This window comes from Betta splendens, chromosome 24 (genome assembly GCF_900634795.4).
Source record: "Betta splendens chromosome 24, fBetSpl5.4, whole genome shotgun sequence".
Taxonomy (NCBI): Eukaryota; Metazoa; Chordata; class Actinopteri; order Anabantiformes; family Osphronemidae; genus Betta; species Betta splendens.
The window spans coordinates 8,165,637-8,181,164 of NC_040901.2; the positions used below are offsets into that span (position 1 = coordinate 8,165,637).

A 15,528-nucleotide genomic window follows, 5' to 3' on the forward strand; every position below is an offset into this window, starting at 1 on the left:
CTGTGAGCACACCTGTGCTAATTAACAGTGTGGTCCAGAACAAACACGTCAGCGTTGCTTTTTTTAAAAACAGCCCTTTTCGAAATGCATTAGGTTGACACACGTAGAGATGTTAATTCTTAGCCTAGAAACACAATATCAGCAAAGTATCCAAAACTTTAGACGGTCATAGTAGTAATGATTATTATGCACAAAACAATGCCACTATAACAGGGAAAACGGTGACAAGGATGTTGATACTGTTGATCGTAACAGCAATAAATAATAGTGAATGGTAGGGATACATGAGGCATGCAGGAGGTTCCTATTTATGCTGTATTATTGTAATTGCTAACTTGCAACATGTAAACCATGCTCCTATATAAACCATAGCATTATGAATTATGCGCTTATCTTCTGTATGTTTTGTCTTTAGAGGTTTTACACTCATACCAGTTGATATTTTTATTTCACTGGCTTTTAAGCAGACAAAGATTTATTTGCTTTTGCACTATTACTCTGTATTTTACAATGTGTTTACTCTTTGTGTTTACTCTCTATATTTTAATTAGTACATGGTTGCAGATATGGTTCTCACTGCATTGTTAACTACTCATATATAAAGCACTTTAGTCAATTTTATATATATATATATATATAATATATAATAAGTCCAGCACATTTCATGACAGGGATTTGCTTGTTCTTTCATGGCTCATCTTCTCCCATAACCTGTTTTCTAACCGTGTGACTGTCATTTGTTGTCTGTTTCAGCAAGAGGACCCTTCTCTCTCCCACCGCATGCATAGTATCCGGAGCATAAACCAGGACCCTGCTGGACTTCATGATGAGCCTGTCCAGCCTCTCAGTGATGCTGCTGCATTGTCAAAACGTCAAAGAATAGGTAAGTATGCATGTATGTGATGCTGGACTGCCGGTTATAGTCTGTAGTGGATTCCTAATTCTCCTTCCTGATGGTAGCAGACTAAACAAGCTGTGGCAAGGATAGTGAGATCTCCTGCAATACAGATCGCTTTGAACATTGTCTTATGTATGCTGCTATAGGTTTAATGGACACCTTGATACACAGAGCTTTGCTTAACCATACTGTTATGTTACCACTCAAATTGACCCGTTTAAAAATTTAAAACCTTTTGAAAATCGTATGTTTTTGGTATATAAACTTCTTTTGTTTGTTTATTAAGGGCAATGAAATAAAACAGATTTATGTCACACATGTGAAACCTTCCCCTACATGTTTATATTACTGTACTGGAAAATTTTGGCCTTTGTGCTATTTCTTATCCAACACAGTCGTCCTGTGCTGGTAAGGTGCAATACTGAACTGAAACACAACAAACAACTAATCTCTTGCGCCCTGTCGTACATCAAGTCTAAACATCTGATGTTCCATTTGACTGACTAATAATTAATGATATATGTTTGTCTTTTACACCCGGACTCTGGCTCCATCCTATCTGACTCCCCACCAGACCCAAGGCTGTTAAAACGAATGCATCTTGTCTTGGAAGCTCGGTGTTCCTTCATTTGGATAACAAGACATGATGGTGCAGAAGTGAGAAAGCAAATATTCTCACTCACAGCGAGATAAAGTGGCACGAACAATTCCATTGCTGCAGAGAGACATTCCACCAGAGCCAGAGAAAGGGGTTAAAAGGCAGAAGCAACTTGCGGATCGTGGGCTCTTTGCATCACACCTTCGTGGTGTGTGCACTGATCTCCCCAGCTGGTTTTTGGTTTGTTGATGTGCACGATCAACATCCATGCTTTTTGTTTGCTTTCCCTATTATTTTTATTTTCTTTATTATTTCCATAAATCGCACAAAAGGACAACTCTCTCATCTGCTTCTTTATGGGAAATTTCCACCACAATTACATAGATGCTGTTCGGGTCATGACTTTGTGATTTCTCTTGTGCATTTTTTTTTTCCTAAATTCTGCCTGTCTGCAGATGACTCAATTCCTGGACCGGGACGTTTCCAACCTGTTCTCCTCTTCCAACCCCCCACCTCTCCACTCACCACAACTGGCCATGGCAGATGACTATTCAACAGGAGTCTTGTTCTGATTGCGGCCCCTTCCATTAAACAGCTACAACTGCAGCTTTGTGCTCCTACTGTGATCCTTCCTGTAGATTTGCTTTTGAGAACATTTGTCGTAATTTTGTTGACCTATTACTGTAAGGGACCAAAGAGTGTGTGGATAAATCATTCAACTTTTGGTCAGACATTAAGGTCAATACTAATGAGAGAGTTTAGTTCACTTTAAAGCTTTTCTTCTTGATGGTTTGCACATCTGGTGGGTTTGAATTACACATGGTTCACCAGGAAATATTTTGGTCCTGTTAGTAAAGCCACACAACTGTTCTAGTGCAGTGTATTTATTATGTTAAAAGCTACATGTCTGAAAATTCAGGAGAGGTTGATGGTTGCAAAAAAGACACAATCTACTGCTCCGAAGCAATCGCTTGTCATTTTCTATATTATCAAAGCATACAGCTAATTTATGATACTGTCATTGTCACTTTATTTGCGCGCTATGACATGCATGTGATACAAACTAAGAGATTCATAGTGATACTTATGAAAACGGTGAAGAAAGTTCAAGCCATGGATTCAGGTAGGTCCACTCAAGTCCCTGTGCCCTTTGCTGTCACCTGCTGCTGTCCAGAACGGTTGACATCTGGCCCAGTTACCACGAGGGAACTTGCAGGTAACTTCACCGGGGCGAAAGTTTAATAAGAATAAGAAAACCTTTAATAGTCCTGCAGTTGGGAAATTACTTCTCATAACAGCAGTACAGATAAGCGAGAGTACAGCTACAGAACAGTTTGTGTTGGCACAGTACAAAGCAGTACAGTTGGAGTGAGAATGAGGTCATTGCAGGGTTATTGCACAGTAATGGGTATAAGATTTGTACCGGTAACAATATACATGATCGTTTACAGATTTACACAAATGTTGTGCAGAGCAGGTTGCTACATAAACCACTGATACAGTACTAATTGTACAGTCTGACAGCAGCAGGTAGGAAGGATCTACGATATCTCTCCTTCACACAGCGAGGGTGGATCAGTCTGCTACTGAAGCTGCTCTCCAGAGCAGACAGTGAGTCTTCCAGTGGGTCAGAGTCCTGGTCCATGATGGATGTCAGTTTAGCCAGGACCCTTCTCTCACCCACCTCCTGCACCGTGTCCAGACTGCAGCCCAGGACAGAGCTGGACTTGTTGATGATCCTTTCCAGTCTCTTCCTGTCCCTCACTGTGATGCTGCTGCTCCAGCAGACCACACCGTACAGGATAGCCAATGCATTTTCATTCTTTAATGAACTATGCACATTTGGCTAAGGTGAAGACTTTATAGTTTATAACAACATACATTAAATTATTTTAGGAGTCCTTTTTGCAAGCAAGTCCAATTAACTGAATGCCCAATTAAATCCAGGCAATATCATTCATGTGTCTGCTGCTCAGATTACACTGTGCAGGTAAAGACACACAAAATAACAGCACCTCTTGGTGCACTTCTTTTGTAGAAACCAACCACAACTTACTCTTCACACACCCCACAAAGCACTGCTCATTGATGGTCATTCCCACACACAATCCCCTAACTCGCGGTGTACCACACAAAACAGAAGAATAGGAGTGACCCCTAATGATGAACAATTTTTTGATGAGGCTCTTCTTGTTGACATTAGAGACTAATCTTTGCGTTTAATTACAAAATTTTTATATTTTAATGTTATTTTTAATCACCGAATGTTCTAAAATAAAAATAAAAATTATAAACTCATATTTTAAGCATGCATGTGCTTAATATAAGCATGTGCTTAAAACTTTTAGCTTTATTTTATTATCTTGTTTTATTATCTACAGCACTTGGTGAATATGTTCTTACATAGCCAAGGAAGGGGCTATTTTCAGTTCTATTTTACTGTTTACACATTGTCAGTGAGTATCAGTCATCTACTACTTTTGACTGTTCCAAGTCATCAGTGATTGGCTCAAGTCACTTTGAATGTATTGGTGGTGGGAAAACATGGGCGGGGAAAAATTTGCATAGACCAAACGAGACGCGTCTCGTGACGCGTCTCGACCCAACAAGACGCGTCTCGTGACGCGTCTCGAAAACAACCAAGACGCGTCTCGTGACGCGTCACAACCTGACATGACGCGTCACAACCTGACAAAACGCGTTTTAAAAACGCCGTTCTAGTGACCCTTGGGGCCCGCCATAGGCGCCTCGCTCTGCGGAAGCCACCGCCGCGCCGCTTAGCATCTCCATCAGACACAGGACGTGCCGTCAAAATCATCCCTGAACACTCACTGGGGCCAAAATGGATGGAGGGCATGCTGGGAAATCTCCCATTGGCAACTTAACATGTGAGAGCACGTAGTTGCGAGTTCTCATTATCGTGAGAATAAACAAGCAAACAAGGAGAATCTGCAAATTAAATTATAACTGTATAATAACAGAAACTACTTGTCACACATGGGGATCTGGAAGCAGGAAATAAGTCAAGCAATTATAACTGTAGAACACATCTGTGCGATCCGCGGCTCAGTCATTCAGCCACATCTGGCAACAAGGCCAACAAAAGCTGCCCAGCACTAAAACACAGCCCAGTCCCCCCCCCCCCCCCCCCCCCTCTCTGACAGATAACACCGTGGATAACAACCTTCGCTACGGCACCGGCCCGAACGCGTCGGCTCACTCACTTTCGTGCTTGGAAGTTCCCCATGTGTGTCGCGGGACTCCGGGGCTCTTGATGATCGCTCTGCCGGCGGATTTCAGGGCGTCCATCCCGACGTGCGTCCGCTCTCCGGGCAGGTGGACGGCGCCAGGCTGCGGAAGGCAGGCAGCGGGTCGGGTCGGCTCGGCTCGAGCGGCGGAGGCGCCGGAGGCAAAGCGGCCCGCGGTGAGATGATCCACGAAGGCAGGTCCCCGCTGCGACGCGCTCGCGCCGGTGACGGTGTGCGCAGCGGAGGGGACGCTCCCACTGCACCGGCTCCAAAGTTGAGGGCGTGTCCTTCTAACCTTCAGCAGCTGCGTGAAGCCACTTCCCAAAAGTGCTCGGGACGCGAATGCAGCGCGATTGTACGGATGTGTCCGCCAGGGTTTACCGCGGTCTACTGACCTGTGATCAGTTACACTGCTTCCAGCTTCTGTTTTAATATAAACCGCTATTCGCCTTATGGCGATTTTCTTTGTCCTGCACCAGAAGCAACACAGACGGGTTGTTTTCCACACACACAGACGCTGCAACGCCTAAGTAAATTAAAATATTTATATAAATGTGCTAAGAATCCAGGAAATATTTTACGTGAAGCTGGAGATTTCTTGTACGTTGGCGCCCTCTATTGCTTGAAGCTCATCATTGCACCAATTTGACTTTTTTTTGCTAAATACATACATTAAATAATTATTTCTACTTTAATGGTCATGACACACAACACATAAAAACTAAATAGCAAGAATAAAACACGCGTTTTCAAATTCATTCGCCACATTTGAAAAGAAAACACATCTGTGTGTTCGTCCTTCATGGTGAAATCTTTATTAAACTTCTCATCCGAGTCCATCTCCCACAAGTATTTCACACTCATGAATTTAGCAGTGAATGTACAGTCGCGTTTCACTTAATCAACTAGAACAGGTTATTAGAGTTTAGCCTGAGGTGGCATGCTGCTGCTGCTGCTGCTGCTGCTGATGTCGCCGCTTTGGTGCTCTGTGATCGTTTGAGAGGGTCTTCAGTTTCTACTTAATGCTTTCAGCGGTGCACGCTACTGCAGCCGCCTGCTGTGCATATGGCTGTGTGCATACGGCACGTGTGTGATCCTGGACACACACAGCGAAAGGAGTACAAAGAGTCATGCGGCTAGTTTCAAAAGGTGACAGGCTGCAGTGATGCCAATGTGAGCACAGCTCTGTCACGCTGCGGTGGAGTGTGTCTGCTTCCACGGAAGACTGAGAATCGGTGACTGATAGTTACGACTCGTGGTGTTCATGAGCCCTCGAGTCAGTTCCAACAACCGCCGCCACGGCGTCGCAGAGCATCCACGGCCGACAACAGCATCCAGGTGTTGCTTCATTTTACAATCGGGCTTCTTTGAAATAAAAAAAAAAATCACCCTGCGTCTTGCAGCGCGGATATTTAGCCCCTCATAAACCCAATCATGCTCGTGGGACTTTATTTGCCGAGGAGGAGTGAGGAAGTAAGGTCAGTAAATGTGGAAGTGGAGAAGAGCAGCCAGGCAATAGAGAGAGAGAGAGAGAGGGGGGGGGGCTTCATGGAAGAGGGGGAGTAGAACAGACTACAAAAGACTGAACTAGTCGCTAACATGCTCACAGTCACTTCTGGTTTCCATACGCTTACGGAGGCGCTCCGGCCGACTCCACTACATTCTCTCCACGGAGGCTGCAGCTAGAAGGCACGTGGTGCGAGGGCCCGCGTCCGAGGGGCTGCCCGGTCCGTCCGCTGACCCGTCAGCCCGTGGACTAGTTCGTTTCCATGGGATCTGACCGAATCGCCGTGCCGAGCACAAAGGCTGCGTTCAGTGACCTCAGACACTGTTGACGTGGAGGGCTGTTCCTGCTGCTGATGCCGCTCCTTCCCCTGGTTGCTCTCCCCCCTCCCGCTCCCCTCGCTCGCCCCCTCCCTCCCGCTCTGAGGCACACGGGTGGTCTTGGGGCTGCGGCTGTCCCAGCGACTCCGCCGACGGGCTTCGGTTGGACCGGATGCTACTGAGGCTGGACTGGCGGCCGCCTCTGGGGTGGGTCTCGATCTCCACGCGAACCTCGATGTTGGTTCCTTCCCTGCGGTGCCAAACATGAAGCTGAAGACGACCGAAGCCGGATGGGTTTTAAACACTTACAGTCTCTGTTGTATGTCACATTTACCTCACAGGAAGGGCCTGCGTGTCGTCAGTCTTGCTGTCAGGCACAATAACCCCCTCACAGTCGGATTGGCTGTCGGGGGCGTATCCATGGCGTTTTGCATCCAGTCCCTCGTAGCTATCGAGCTCTGGGGGCGTGGTGCTCGTGCTTGGGAGGACGCCCACCTCCTGCACACTGACTCTGACCTCCTGCACGCTGGTGTCGCTGAGCGCCGGGTTGTTCTGACCCGTCCAGTGGTCGCTGACTACATGAGAGAATAGAAGATCTATAAGAGAAGTTGAAACTCCATCAGATCGGGCTGCGCTTCGGAGGAGACAGTCACAACTCAGCGTGATTCCACCCGGAGGGGGGGCGATGGTGAAAGCGCTGCACTCACAGCTGGCCAGGTCCTCCAGTTGGATCTTGTGGGTTTCGGGGGGCTCGCTCTGCGGCCGGCACCAACCGTTCCTGCAGAGCGACATGGGGACGACTCCGTAGACATACGTCAGCATTAGTGGAACACCCACACCTGCAGCAAAAAGCAGATTAGAACGTATAGAGGCACTGCACCCAACAGTACATATTAGTTTTGCAGCCTGTTGTTGCAGTGACCAACCATCACCACCAGGGGGAGCATGACCAGCCTCACTGTGGACCATGGACTAAAGCGTGAATTCCAGTTACAGCTCCACACAGCTCCATAAGGTTTTTACTGGTTAGCAGAAGGAGCTAAGTGACATTTAAGTCTGTGATATGAATTTTAGCCTCCCTCCCCTTCATCCACAGTACTTTCAACAGATCCCTAGAGTTGACGAGCAGCAGCCTCCCTGCGCTGTGTGATTACGCAAGCTGCGACGGAGATAGGAATTTGCGAACACAAAGCAGAGTTTAGGCCAAACAAAGGGACATCGTGAACACGGGGGCACCATCGACCTGGCACGGGTGGGTGAAATGGGGGCACGAGGAAGAGCCTGCCAGCCAAGAGAGAGAGAGAGAGAGAGAGAGAGAGAGAGAGAGAGAGAGCGAGGAGCAGCACTGTGTGGACGTCTGCTTGAGTTGAAACGAGACACACAACGAGGCCGAATCAGAAGAAACTAGATAGCAAATGTGAAAAATAATATAAAATCGAAAACTAATTCAAGCAATTGGCATTATTAACAATTGTTGCACTTACCCACAGTGACGGCGGCTATGACCGGTGACACAAACACTGACATCATCACCCCGCTGGCCACGGTCAGGTAGTGCTTGCTTCCTGAGATATTGTTTTTCTTACACCGTCCATGAACCTGTGTGGCAACGGACACGTCAGCGTCTCGCCTGTTCGCTCCCCCCATTCACTCCTTCCACCCAGCGGGGAGCCGTACCTTGCGGCCCATGTAGATGGGGATGCCCACGATGATGACTGGGATGGCGATGCCCGCTATGAGGGAGATGACCACCGGCGCGCCGAGCAACATGCCCACCTGCCACAGGACCTTGCGGGTTTGCGACCATGGCTTTTTGCCCCAGAACGTGCATCCTGAGGGACTGAGGCAGAGGAGCAACGTTCATCCCGTTGCCACGGCAACGACAGCTTGGTCCCAACGGAGGCGCAGTTAGCCTGTAGGAGAGGCAGTGGGGATGTACGGACACAAATAGCGGGCCGGGTACCTGAGGTAGTGCACGTCGGTGATCTCCTGCATGCACAGCCAGCAGAACTGGCAGGCGCACACGGTGCAGTTCATGCGGTTGCAGCTGCCGTCGTTGGTCTTCATGATGTAGGCGCCGCAGCGGGGGCACGCCTTGATCTCCTCCGCGTCTGCACGGGAGCAAACGTGCGACAGAGTGAGAGGCGCGGCCGAGTGCCCCAGGCCGAGCGGCGGCGCCGGCGCCGGCCTCACCTCCCCCGGGCTCCTCGTTGAAGACGTACATGGTGGAGGCGTCGGCGCCGCCCGACGTGTGGCGGGCCCGCTGGCGCCGCGCCTGGTCGCACGTCTGGTTGGGGTGCCACAGCTGGCGGCAGTGGTAGCAGAACTCGGTGCCGCAGCCCTCGCGGCCGCAGCTCAGCTTGGGGCACTCGGCGCAGCCGTAGGCGATGACGGCGTAGCTGGGGAGAGACGAGGCCTCAGACGGAGGCGGTTCCATTTGGAGGCTGATGCTGAAGCTCAGTTCAGCCCCTCAGAGGGAGAACTGGGTTAACATGAATGTTTTATGTGCGTAATAATATATATATATATATATATATATATATATATATATATATATACAGAATTCCTACAAATCCTCTCCACTGCTCAGGTCAGTTCAAAGGCTACTTTATGTGGGAGCTTGTAGCCGTTTAAGCGTTTTAATACCACAAACCTTACACTCCTATTTCAGTGGATCTGTCGTAGCTGCAGATCTCTTGTTTCTCGGCGTTATATTTAATTCACCACAGCGTCAGACAGATTGGCGTATTGATTTTTGCCCCACTCATTCATCACGGCAGAGCTGTGAGCAGTTTTGGGAGACGGACCGGTCTGACACGGACGCCTGCGTCCTGGTGCATCTGTGCCTCTGACTGCGAATACGCACCCAACGCGTGTGCACACACACACACACAGAAACACACATACACACACACACACACACACACACAGAAACACATATACACACACACACACATAAAAACACACACACACACACACACAGAAACACACATACACACACACACACACACACACACAGAAACACATATACACACACACACACACACATAAAAACACACACACACACACACACACAAACACACACACACACACACACACACACACACACACACACACACACACACACACACACACACAAACACACACACACACACACACACACACAGAAACACACACACACACACAAACACACACACACTGATTTCCCAGCAGCCGTCCTATCTGGTTACCATGAGCATTAGGGTGATGCAGCGATGCATCAGTGCTCGTGCAGGTTGTTAACAACAGCAGGAGGACTTATGGTCAGCTCAGAACACACTTTGCGGTTGCAATGCATTGTGGTTATCTAGAGAATCTGCTCCACTTTCTGCCTGTATGATTTATGATAAGGTCTTGGATCGATCACAAATGAAATCATGTTCTAGCTTTGGAAAAAAAGAATCTCTACATAATGTGATACAACCATGCAAGAGAAAGAGCCTCAATAAAACCCGGTTCTTCTCTACCAAGTAACGTGATTAAAGAACGTGGACCTCATGTCATGGATGTCATCAAGCGGGACCGTTATTGCAGCTGGTTCTGCATTAACGCCCCCCTCGTGGTGGGTACCTGCAGTCGGGGGCGGGGCACCAGCGCGTGTCCGGGTCCGCCGCCAGGTAGCGCCTCAGCTGGTACTCCTCGAAGCGCTCCAGCAGCGCCCGGTCGTCCAGGATGGAGCGCACGTCCAGCGGCGCCAGGGCCTCGGAGCACTGCGGGCAGGCGATGCCCACCCGGCTCTCCGAGATCTCGATGCGCAGGTACTGGCGCAGGCAGTCGGAGCAGGCCCGGTGGGCGCAGGAGCTGAGGCGCGGGAAGTGGCAGCGCGGCTGGCTCAGCAGGCACAGCGGGCACTCCTCCAGGTGCCCGTCCAGCAGCTGCTCCTGGCTGGAGGCCGAGAGCGACAGGAGGCCGGTGGAGCCGCCGGTGGAGGCGCCGCCGACCCCGCCCGGGCCGGCGGCGCCCGTGGAGCCGGCTCCGCCCCCGTCGCCTGCTCTTCCTTCGGCCGCCGTGAGGCCGAGGTCCTGTTCAGAGTCACAGAGATGTCGGTTTTCCAGCGCCCGAGCGTCCTGCTGCAAATCAGAAATGTTTTCTGTTGAAAGACATTTGGACTGGAGTGCGTGTGGGTGGAGCTCTAGGCTCTTTGTCCACTCGGTTTCTTGGCAACATACGTAACGAGCGACCAATTAGTTAGATAAACACCTTAATGGGTTTGAGCTGTGACAGGAAGAAGGAGACAGCAGGCAGAGTTAATGATTAGCACAGGTTCATAAAGTGCCTCAAAACCTTTCATTAATCTTACTTTAGCCTCATTTTCTGACTTAATTGTAGATATTGAGGAATAATAGCATTATCTATTTAACATAGAGCGGGACCGACTGAGTGCAGTGGGAGAACGCTCACCGGCTCCGGGCGCTCGCTTGGAGTCAGGGTGATGGACACCTCCTCTCTGGGCCAGGCGTCCACCGGCCTCTCGGGCTTCGGCTCCGCTTTGGGCTTCCTGCTGAAGAAGTTGAGGAAGCTCAGAGGCCCCGTCTGCTGCTTGGGCCGCTTCATGGTCGACGACTGGAGCAGGGACGGCAGCTGAGGAGGGCGGGCCAACGAGCATCGGCAGAATGCAAGCTCGAGTGTGTGCGTGTGTGTGTGGGAGAGAGAGAGAGGGGTGTGTGTGTGTGTGTGTGTGTGTGTGTGTGTGTGTGTGTGTGTGTGTGTGTGTGTGTGTGTGTGGGAGGGTGTGTGTGTGTGTGTGTGTGTGTGGGAGGGTGTGTGTGTGTGTGTGTGTGTGTGTGTGGGAGGGTGTGTGTGTGTGTGTGTGTGTGGGAGGGTGTGTGTGTGTGTGTGTGTGTGTGTGTGTGTGGGAGGGTGAGGGAGTTTTCACAGTTCAGAGTCCTGGAGCTGCTCCGTCGTTCCGCTGCAGGAGGGAGGAGGAGTGGGTGAGATGGACAGGGGGACAACGGGGAGAGGGGGGAGGTGGTCCCACACCGAGGGGGACATCGCTGATTTGGAAACCATCCAAGGCCTGGTCATGAGGTTTACTTTTGTCTTCGCCTCAGCTAGTCCCGAACTGTCCGACTGCCCTCCGTCATCCTCTCCGCAGCAGCACCTTAACCTGAAATCAAACATTCAGGCTATTTAAAAGCACAGCATCAGTAAACAGGACTTTAACAGAAATACCGTGATGCTCCATTTGTTACTGTTTATCTCCATCGTCACTGGGAACTTATTGATAATGGATCAGTTCCACACAAAGCGCAGGACCCATTTCGCTTTAAAGAGCCTTGTGGTGTCGTCTCAGCAGCCGTGAGACGCTGCATGAGAGCGCTGTGGCTCGGACAGAAAGGATCTGGCGGCGGCTGAGGCCGAGCACAGGCCGCTCATTCTGTCCCCATTAGGCGGCCGGGGGCTTTCATAATCGGGCCCGGAGCGTAAAGGGAGCATGAGGGGATTCAGAGCAATTAAACAAGCTGCCTCCTCGTCGGCACCACGTCAGGTCAGAGCGGGAAGTACTGTTTATTTACACAGCTTGAACATTTCAATATGAACTGTGGTGAAGAGTTCACTTTTAAATAAAACTACCTCATCTCAACCCTAGGTTAGAGTTCTGTCAGCAGGTCCATTAAGGTGATTTGTTCATCTGTCCCCTACTGGATTTGAACAGCAGCTCCACGAGTCCTGCTACAGATCACCATCATTAGGTTAAAACCCACCACCGACTAATGCACACGGCCTCTGGATGCTAAGACACGCTGGCAGGAGGAAGAGGAGGAGGAGGAAGAGTCCAGGGCTGGTTAATGTCCAGCGGGCGGCGCGAGGAGACGTAATTAAGGACCTGAGGGACGGACGCAGATGCCGCTCGGCCTGAGAGCGAGCACGTCCCCACTTTGCAGCCTAATGGCCGCTTCCTGAATGCGTGAGAGCATGTGTCTGTGTACAGTGAGCTGTGACGTGCCCCGAGGCCTGAGACTGACTTCTGACCAGTTCTCGGCCGCGGAGAGCGAACAGGACGCTGAAACGGTGCAGGAATTCAAATTCTTGAGGCGTCTCGAGGGATTACAGGGATTTAAAGCGAAAAACTAAATCTTTCCTAGAACTTTTGACTTTATTCACATCACAGCAGATTTATGATGTAAAAGTTATTTGCAGGAGCCTCATTTTTACTTTTTTTTCCGGGAATATTATGGGATCAAACAACATTATAACGGCAAGTTGTATAAAAGTTGTCAAAGAACTCTGATGATGTCATTTTGGTCGTCTCACCCTGACTTTTAACTCAAAGCCTGTGTGAAACATGGACATTAACCAGGCAGGAAGGAGGATCGAAGGTAATCAGGCGATGCCGGTCGGATAATGGGAAACGCGGGGCCCAGCGTTCCTGCATGTTGACTCAGGAGCTGCAGGCTCCGCCGCTCTAATGTTGAGGGGGTGAAAATCGACCGTGACATTTAACCCGCACAGATGTTCGGTGTGAAGAGAACGCGAGATTAACGCTGACCCCTTTACGCCAGACACATGAACGATGGAAACGAGCTGCTGTGACACTCACGTTATTAAATCAGACTCTTGCGAATCACGACCCGTCTCTTAATCACATGTAGAAGTTGAAGCGGTGGCCGGATGGAGCCTATGCTATGGCTCACTCCTGGTGACAGATAAGATATCAATGACAGATGGGATTGTTACACAACCACAATCTGCCCCACAGCTGTCTAAAAAAGACAAACGGGGGAAAAAAGCACTTTGATTTATTTATTTATGTCCTGTGAGTGACGTGTAGCATCGCGGCTGTGCTACCTCCTCAGTCTGGTCACTTTTCCAGGGTCACATGTGTTAACAGGCTGTTGCTAAGCAATCACCGGGTAAAAAAACACAACCAGCTACCAGTGCGATGCCGTCTCCTCTTCTACGGGGGGAAACCTGATGATACGACCTTATTAAAATATCCGTCCGCTGGACACAAGCCCACAGCAGCAATGCGGGTCTGCAGAGTGTGACCTCAGCCTGACACACAGCATTCAGCATCACTCCATCCCTGACCGAAATACTCAGTTTGTGCATCAACACTGAGTTTAGCACCCTACTTTTGAATTAGAAATGATAATATAAAGGATGATATCAAATTATCTGTGCACTACTCGTCTTCTTAGTTTATTAACTCCTAATCCATGGAGAGTTATTCCACAGATTACCCCAGTACATAGGCCTTTTTATATATCAATATGCAGGAATAATTCAAGGTGCTGCAAAAGCTGTCAAATGAAAGCCGGGCGTCCCGTAATAATTCAAAAATACTTCCACATTCACACACACGTCCATTTTCATCATATCAGCATAGGTCTGCTCGGGGCATCAGTGTTGTTGCAGGGAGTGGCATGGTTAACGGGCTACGTATTCGCATTCACCTTCACCTCCGTGTATCCTCCACGAACACGACTCACGCCGACGCGGAAGGCGAGCGGGCGTTGCGCAAATGCGCCCGGGCTGCAGATACAACGCATAACAGCATCTATTACGTAAACGGCATCTTACCTCTCTGTGCGCCTTCTCCTTGCAGCGTGGAATCAACAACTGGCTCCTCCCCTCCCAGGATCAAGCAGTAGCACAGAAACACCCCCCCCCCCACCCCCTTCCTCGCTCCCCGCGACGCCGTCTCCTCCTCTTCACTGCTGCACAGAGAGCGCGTGTGAGCGACAAAAAGCTGCATAGAGGGTGGGTATCATGATGAGGTCCGGTGCGGGAGCGAGGCCAGGAGAGGAGATCCGCGTAGAGGAGAGTCCCCCCCCCCACCCCACCCGCGTTGAGCAGCGGACTGGCGGCCTGAGGGAAGGCACACTGCGGAGACGGGAACCAATGAGATGACGCAAAATCCCAGGATCTCCTATTCATAAATGCCCGAGTCCGTGGAAACACAGCGGGTCGCTGTCTTTCGGTGCCAAAAACACACAGATGGTGTAGAGTTCACAGTTTCTCATATAGATACTATACTCAATGGTATTTAAGACAACTATAGTACTATAACCAGATGAATGAATAAGACAATATATAACAAATTATTTTTGATTTAGAATGAAGAAAAGTACACAAAATAGAGGGAGCTTGGTATTAGCAGTAAAATAAATTTATTTAATGAGGTTTATTTCAGGGTTCTTGGGAAAAAATATAATAATGTTGTTGAAAGTTGTAAAAGCGCAAGATAACCTATAATTTAGATGAACAATTTAAAAGAGCAGTACGCATGTGTTTTTACGGTTTTAGTCTGTGTGTTGTTGAACAGTCAGCGCTGATTTAATCTTAAAGCCAAGCACAAGTCGACAGTCGACAGTTTGGGAACTACAACTACCATCATTCAGTAAGGGCCAGTAACCGGAAATTATTTTCGGAAACGGAAACACAACGGAGTCAATTGAATTAAGATGCATCTCATCGGCAACCACAAAACGTCCGGTAAACTTACCAGCCCTTCATAATAAAAGCATATACATTTACAGGCAACTATACAGATGATTGTGATGTGTTGTTTGTAACGTTTTAACGTTTTCACTTATTATTATTTTAGTATGTAAGCAGTTTATTGTAGGATATCAGACATAAAATACACTGGCAGAGGCAGATACTGTTAGTGCATTTACTACATATGACCTTCATACTGAATGCTGCTCTATTCTCTATATATCGTGCTCAGATGTTATCATTGTACAATATATAAATTAATACATATTCTTGCTTTTCCTTCTATTTATCAACTTGGCTTGCAGTTGTTTTCTTTATATTTAATCGTAATCGGCTCCTGTATTACTGACCAATATTACTCTTTTGCCAACTAATTTTGAAGTTACTTAATTCGTGTTGTTCCTGTTAAACTCATACAATAATACAATGGACTAAACTTTACGGTTTGTTTAGTTTTGTCTTAAATTCAGGTTTGA

At 48.7% G+C, this 15,528-nt stretch overlaps 2 protein-coding genes across 5 annotated transcripts in view; both read right to left on the reverse strand.

Moving 5' to 3' along the window:
• Positions 1–5,250, reverse strand: part of si:dkey-71h2.2 (low density lipoprotein receptor adapter protein 1) — a 32,802-nt gene extending 27,552 nt beyond the window's left edge. For both annotated transcript variants that reach the window (XM_029140669.3, XM_029140670.3), the window contains exon 1: positions 4,721–5,250. In XM_029140669.3, the coding sequence (XP_028996502.1) occupies positions 4,721–4,805 (85 nt within the window). In that variant the 5' untranslated portion in view covers positions 4,806–5,250. The remainder of the gene's footprint in view (positions 1–4,720) is intronic.
• Positions 5,251–5,532: 282 nt separating this feature from the next.
• si:ch211-278j3.3 (E3 ubiquitin-protein ligase RNF19A) lies at positions 5,533–14,266 on the reverse strand. 3 transcript variants are annotated; one of them, XM_055506625.1, is made up of 11 exons: positions 14,132–14,200; positions 13,149–13,244; positions 11,009–11,714; positions 10,178–10,677; positions 8,762–8,967; positions 8,532–8,679; positions 8,246–8,408; positions 8,053–8,167; positions 7,276–7,407; positions 6,903–7,164; positions 5,533–6,818 (listed from the first exon to the last, which is right to left on the reverse strand). In XM_055506625.1, exons 3-11 carry the CDS (start codon positions 11,159–11,161, stop codon positions 6,566–6,568), a joined length of 1,932 nt encoding a protein of 643 aa, XP_055362600.1. In that variant the 5' UTR covers positions 11,162–11,714; positions 13,149–13,244; positions 14,132–14,200; the 3' UTR covers positions 5,533–6,565. The 3 variants fall into 3 exon arrangements, with proteins under 3 accessions (XP_055362600.1, XP_028997421.1, XP_028997420.1); XM_029141588.3 differs by lacking the exon at positions 13,149–13,244 and having other exon boundaries at positions 6,903–7,143; positions 14,132–14,266; XM_029141587.3 differs by lacking the exon at positions 13,149–13,244 and having other exon boundaries at positions 14,132–14,266.
• Positions 14,267–15,528: the final 1,262 nt, after the last annotated feature.

Excerpts from the sequence above, each read along its gene's own strand:
- si:ch211-278j3.3 (XM_029141587.3), bottom strand. The coding sequence starts at position 11,161 with ATGAAGCGGCCCAAGCAGCAGACGGGGCCTCTGAGCTTCCTCAACTTC. Across the intron at positions 8,680-8,761 it reads CAACGAGGAGCCCGGGGGAG|ACGCGGAGGAGATCAAGGCG; the intron begins GTGAGGCCGGCG and ends GCTCCCGTGCAG. Across the intron at positions 7,408-8,052 it reads CATAGCCGCCGTCACTGTGG|GTGTGGGTGTTCCACTAATG; the intron begins GTAAGTGCAACA and ends TTTTTGCTGCAG.